The sequence below is a fragment of the Suillus discolor genome, assembly GCF_016758755.1.
Source record: "Suillus discolor strain FC423 chromosome Unknown F5147scaffold_609, whole genome shotgun sequence".
NCBI classification, from domain to species: domain Eukaryota; kingdom Fungi; phylum Basidiomycota; class Agaricomycetes; order Boletales; family Suillaceae; genus Suillus; species Suillus discolor.
Window position 1 is genome coordinate 1 of NW_024541856.1, and position 6,380 is coordinate 6,380.

General features: G+C 40.2%; 1 protein-coding gene across 1 annotated transcript; it reads left to right on the top strand.

Moving 5' to 3' along the window:
• Positions 1-2,885: 2,885 nt before the first annotated feature.
• Positions 2,886-3,221, top strand: F5147DRAFT_661507 (uncharacterized protein; the record flags this gene model as incomplete). The annotated part of the gene is made up of 1 exon (XM_041434713.1): positions 2,886-3,221. One exon carries the CDS (start codon positions 2,886-2,888, stop codon positions 3,219-3,221), a length of 336 nt encoding a protein of 111 aa, XP_041284092.1.
• Between the last annotated feature and the right edge of the window lie 3,159 nt (positions 3,222-6,380).

Consider the following 6,380-nt stretch of genomic DNA (forward strand, 5'->3'; position numbering starts at 1 on the left):
TAAATACTTCTGCTTTATCTCAGAACTTCCTCGGGTCATTAGAATCAAACTGGAAAGTTTGATGTGTGATCTGCTCTTTTTCTTCAATCAAGTCGAGATCTTTGGAGAGAATTAAATTGTTCTTGTACTTATCATTCCGAGTTCGCATCAAGACTTTGGTCGTACATTGAACTTTTGTGCCTTGAGGGTTCACTTCTGAATGAGTTCATTGGAAGTGCATCTCACTGGTCTTAGCCAAGCTGTCGATACAACAGAATCTAAATCTGTCTGTGTGGGTTCAAAACCTACCAAATATTAAATAGCCAAGTGATTGCCAGAGTCAAAATCTGTTTCTCCTGGACTGTGCAGGTTTAAAACCTGCCAAGGATAATTTTCATTTTCTATAAAAATGTGCCTTGACATATTCTCATGGTTGGTTTGCTTAAAAGCTCATCAGAGTTGTGTTTGGCCAAGTGGTTGTCATAACAGAATCAAAATCTGTTTCTACTGGACCGTAACAGGTTTGAAACCTGTTGAATGTCGCATTTTTTTCTATTAGAACATGTCTTGAATATTTGCTCATAGACAGCATCCCAGACACTGATCTTCATTGGTCTTAGTCAAGTTGTCATCAGAGTCAAAATCTGTTTCTCTTGGACTTTGTAGGTTTGAAACCTGCCAATGATGACATTTTTATTCCATGAACTCACACCTTGACATTTTCTCATGAATGATATAATTTTCTTTTTCCTGTCAAAACACACCTCAACATGGACTCATGTGTACTTTCCTGAGAGCACCATCTCACTGGTGGTGTGATTTCATAAAATAAAAATGTTATCATTGGCAGGTTTCAAACCTGCGCTGTCCAAGAGAAACAGATTTTGACTCTGATGTTCACTTGTAATTTCATCTTTAGCAGGTTTTGAACCCACGCAGACAGATTTAGATTCTGTCATATCAACTGCTTGGCTAAGACCAGTTAGATGCACTCCCAATAAGCCCATTCAGAAGCAAATCCTCAAGGTACATTTATCTGCATTTTATCAGTTCTAACATTAATTTCTAACATCCTCCTTGAGTCCAATCATATGTGATCCTTCCATTGTCGGTCCTCACTCATGACACAGCTGTTAATCCCAAGACATCACAAACATCATCGGCCCACCATGGTGGTCTGTCATCAGCACTTTTTTAGAGCAATTGCTAGATAAACAGGTTTTGAAGTCAAGAGCCCCAGAAGAATTCTGATGTCTTTTGCAATAAGAGTAGAATAAAAGAATCAATCATGGCAACCATACTATTGAAAGAACTGCCTTGAGGATTCACTTTTGAATGAATTCATTGGAAGTGCATTCAACTGGTCTTAGTCAACCAGTCGATACAACAGAATCTAAATCTGTCTGTGTGGGTTCAAAACCTGCTAAAGAAGAAATCATCAAGTGATCATCAGAGTCAAAATCTGTTTCTCTTGAAATGTGTAGGTTTGAAACCTGCCAATGATAAAATTTATTTTCTATCAAAACACACCTTGAAATTTGCTCATAGTCGGTTTGCTTGCAAGATGATCAAAGTTGTGTTTAGTCATGTGGCTGTCGTAATAGAGTCAAAATCTGTTTCTATTGCAGTGCAACAAGTTCAAAACCTGTTGAACACCACATTTTTTCCAACTCTTTGTAACACCTTAGTTCAAATATCATCTTAGATCCCTGCTCATTCCTGTCTCTGTCTAACTTGAGTCTCATCTCTTGTCTTTCTCTTAAGTATTAGGATTGATTCTGAAGACTTCACATCTTCAGCTCTACCTCTGGCAGTTCATACTCTGTTTGGTTCTACTCCAGACATTGTCCATGGTAGTCCTTCTGTAGTTTTCTAAATGTCCACTGCTTAGGGGTCAAACCCAATATTTCATAGTTCTTAGTTGACATTGCAAATATTGCCGCTCTTTCTATCTGAAATACCCATCATCATTGTTAATCTGCATTACCACTCACTTCCCCAACATTCACTATACCTGTTTTTTGCAACCCAAAACCCACTAATCCACTAACCCAAAACACATTGGACTCATAATTATACCTTTGGACATTTTTTCCTGTGCTCGGACTATTGACCGCACATTATATCACTAACATTAAAACTTCTTTCAAACAGCTAACTCCTCGAGTCAAACACACTTGTCTTGCAAGTATAGCAGACTAGGCTATGCAAGACCACAACACGTGTATTTGGCTGAGTACTTACTTTGTGTAGTGCCCAGCCATTGTTGTATCATTACAGCGCATAAGCTGAAGCCAAACCCTTTGGATCCACCTCCTTGAGCATGTTCTTAATAGCAGACCTCTTTGGGGTCGAATGCACTTGTTCACACAAGCATAGCAGCTTAGTCAGTGCTACAGACCTCAATGTAATATCATATTAGTTTGGTACTTTCTTCATATCAACCATTCTGAGTTGAATCTCTTTCTCATTGTGGTGAACACAATAATGAGAAAAGGTGACAGGCTAAAAAGTCTATTCTTCTCTAAAGTTGGTCCAAGCTCTGTCTACAGTACAACCAAGGATATTTGTAACCCAATGTAGATACAATAATTCAGATTGATGGATACTGAACAATATGTTGGGTCTTGCTTACCTAAGCCTCTAACTTGTGAGTATGGTACTGCATGGATATGAGTCACCCATGCAGGTCATAGATATGAGTATCACTGAAGTATGGGTGTGGGTGTGGGATCACAGTACCCACACCCCTACCCATATCCCTACCACAGATTTCAATCAAAATCAGTGCCATGTAAATAAATTTTGACTACCTAAACAATTTGAAAACTGTCAAACTCTAAAGATAAAGATAAAGATCCTGCACGACACTCACAAATCTTCATCACCTACTAGTACTTCCCATCATGCAGCTCACCTTTGCAGCCACTGTCAAACAAGTTATCAAAATAACTGGGAAGGCCAAAGCTGCTCTAGAAAAGCAGGCTATCAAAACTTTGTCAAAGAAGCAAGAAAACAACAGCAGTGGAGATAGTGGGAACATGAACCTGAAGAAGGTCAAAAAAATCCTACTGCCTGGTAACACTCCCGCCAATGGTGCAGGATCTATGGATGAAGATGAGTCAGTTGACAAAAATAGGCCTGTCACAGCACCATTGTCTCCATGTCCAGAGATGGTTTTGAGTTGGCAGGCTATTGTATATACTGAGGAAGAAGAGAATGCATTGATTGTACAAAGATGATGAGATGGCAGAAGATGAGCTCTGTATGTGCAATAAACTCAATGCAAATATCATATTAATCAAGTACAAAACAGAACACCTTATGAGAGATTGGAACTCACCAGTCTATGCATTTTTTGATCTGACACCACAGATTATTGAAATTGATGGCCGCTGCGCTCATTATTTCAAGTGCCAATGGCAAAGAGAAAGTTATGTACTTCCACCATCAACATACACATTGTAGCAATGGTGCTGGTACTGGACTCATATCCTGCCATTTCCACATATGTCTCATAGAAGTACTCCTCAACACTCCTTGACTGTTCTGAAGCCTCCACACATCTGTCCAAGTCATCCAAAGGTAGTCCATCCACTTCTGAGGGCCATTCTCTTCTGCAATCCACTGTACCATGTCCTGTCCATGTCCATTTGACTTTGCTGGTGTGTTTTCACTTCATTTGGCTATTATTGAATATGTCATAGGAACAGATATGTTGGCGGCCCATAGGAAGCCTCAAATAATGCATATAGTAGCACACTGTAGAGATACAACAATTGCTGGGCACTACACAAAGTAAGTAACCGGCAATAAAAAAAAAAGTGTTGTGGTCGTGCACAGCCTAGTCTGCTATACTTGCAAGACAAGTGCGTTCGACCCGAGGGGTTTGCTGTATGGAATGGTCTGTAGTTAGTGAAATGATAAATGGTCAAAAGTCCAAGCGCGAGAAACAAAGTCCGAAGGTATATTTACAATGTCTGATGCCAAAGTGTTGGGTCTAATGTTTTCGGGTTTCGGGTTCAGCGGGTTTCGGGTTCGGGTTTAGCGGGTTAGCGGGAATTGCGATAGCGAATGTCGGGAAAGCGAGCGGTATGCGGATTAACAATAATGATGGGTATTTCGGATAGAAAGAGCGGTAATATTTGCAATGTCAACTAAGAACTACGAAATATCGGGTTTGACCACTAAGTATCGGGAAACGGCTCCCTACTACTTGGATGATGAAAATACTTGAGGTCAGTCCAATATATAAGTAAGTACATAGAAATCCGTAGGCAAAAGCAGCAGCCAAATATTTCGGATCCGAAGTACATGTAAACAAACACAAGGTACTGCAGACGATGGGAAAACATGTAATAGCACTGGCTACAACATGAGTAATGTGCGAAATAATCAACTATGCACCTAGTGGGGCTAGCAAGATGGGATGGGACACAGATAGGACAAGTGCACAGGATTTCGGGTCGGCCGATGCGGTCGAAACATCAGGTCCGCTAGTCAAAGTGTCAGGTTGCATCAGGTTTGTGTTGGGTTGAGCGGGTTAGCGTTGGGTTGTGATTAGTGCGTGATGGGCATTGAACATGTATCGGGAAATCACTGAATACGTGCTCAGCACAAGCTTGAGTGCTACAACGCCTCATACATTATTACATAGATATCAGTGTAGCGACTCACCTCGAGTCTTATTACATTTCAGATAGCTTATCTCACTACTGTTCTTGCCTACACAATTCTGGACTTTCATGCTGCAGTATATAATCTCACTTGCCAGCTGATCTGTACTTCACTTGCTTTCCTTTGCTATGAGTCATAGTTAGTAGACCCACTTTCAGATAAGTCGTACTTCACGCAATTGATCCTTTTGTTTTGTTTGACCGTTGCCATTTCGCATCTCACTATCTCTGAGTCTTTCAATATGCTTTGCATAGTTGTACTTTTGTACTCTCGCCAGTCTTATACTTTGACATACCCATTATACTGACTCTCAGGAATCTCACTGTTTAGTCGCAAGCTCTTCAGAGCCTCTGTGCATCATCGGACCTTCATTTCTTGACTTTGGACCACCTTTGCTTGCATTAGACAAGTACTTTGGTACTTTGGATGCACATTTAGATGTGGTCAAAGTCGGGAAGGTAAAAACTTACCTATCTAGTAGGTGTATGTGAGCTAAGAGGTTCAAAGTCCCACACTGGCGAAGAGCTTGCAGAGACATTTGCAAAGATGCTAGAAGAATTTGGCATATCAGAAAAGGTATGATTCACAAAAACAAAACACACTTATATGCAAATGAATCCATGGGACACAGATGCTGAGTATTACATGTGATAATGCATCCAACAATGGCACAATAATTTGAAAACTGAGTGATAAAGTGCTCAGGTTCAGTGGAGCAGTGATGCACACCAGGTGCTCCCTCCACATGGTAGACCTGGTAGTGAAATTGTTGATCAATGAGTTCAATGTGAAGAAACAAGGAGCCGACCAAGCGGATAGTACTAAGATGGAGCTGGAAGAACTCAGTATGGAGGTGGAAGAGGATCCAGAGATGATAGATGAGGCAGGGATGATAGATGGGGTATATAATGAAGACAGATTCATTGAAAAGGCTGAGTTGTTGAATGAGGGTGAGCATGTCACATCGCACTGAATAAAGAGATTCAACCATTAAAGTTAGCACTTGTCAAGGTAAGTGCATGCAGGAAAATAAAACTCACCATTGAATTGAACTTATTCCCCAGGTGCGCAAGCTTGCATGAAAAAAAAAAGATGAATGTCTGAGATACTGTCTGTGAGCAAATATTGAAGTCGTGGTTGTATAGAAAAAATGTGGTGTTCAACAGGTTTTGAACTTGTTGCACTGCAATAGAAACAGATTTTGACTCTGTTACGACAGCCACATGACTAAACACAACTTTGATCATCTTGCAAGCAAACCGACTATGAGCAAATTTCAAGGTGTGTTTTGATAGAAAATAAATTTTATCATTGGCAGGTTTCAAACCTACACATTTCAAGAGAAACAGATTTTGACTCTGATGATCACTTGATGATTTCTTCTTTAGCAGGTTTTGAACCCACACAGACAGATTTAGATTCTGTTGTATCGACTGGTTGACTAAGACCAGTTGAATGCACTTCCAATGAATTCATTCAAAAGTGAATCCTCAAGGCAGTTCTTTCAATAGTATGGTTGCCATGATTGATTCTTTTATTCTACTCTTATTGCAAAAGACATCAGAATTCTTCTGGGGCTCTTGACTTCAAAACCTGTTTATCTAGCAATTGCTCTAAAAAAGTGCTGATGACAGACCACCATGGTGGGCCGATGATGTTTGTGATGTCTTGGGATTAACAGCTGTGTCATGAGTGAGGACCGACAATGGAAGGATCACATATGA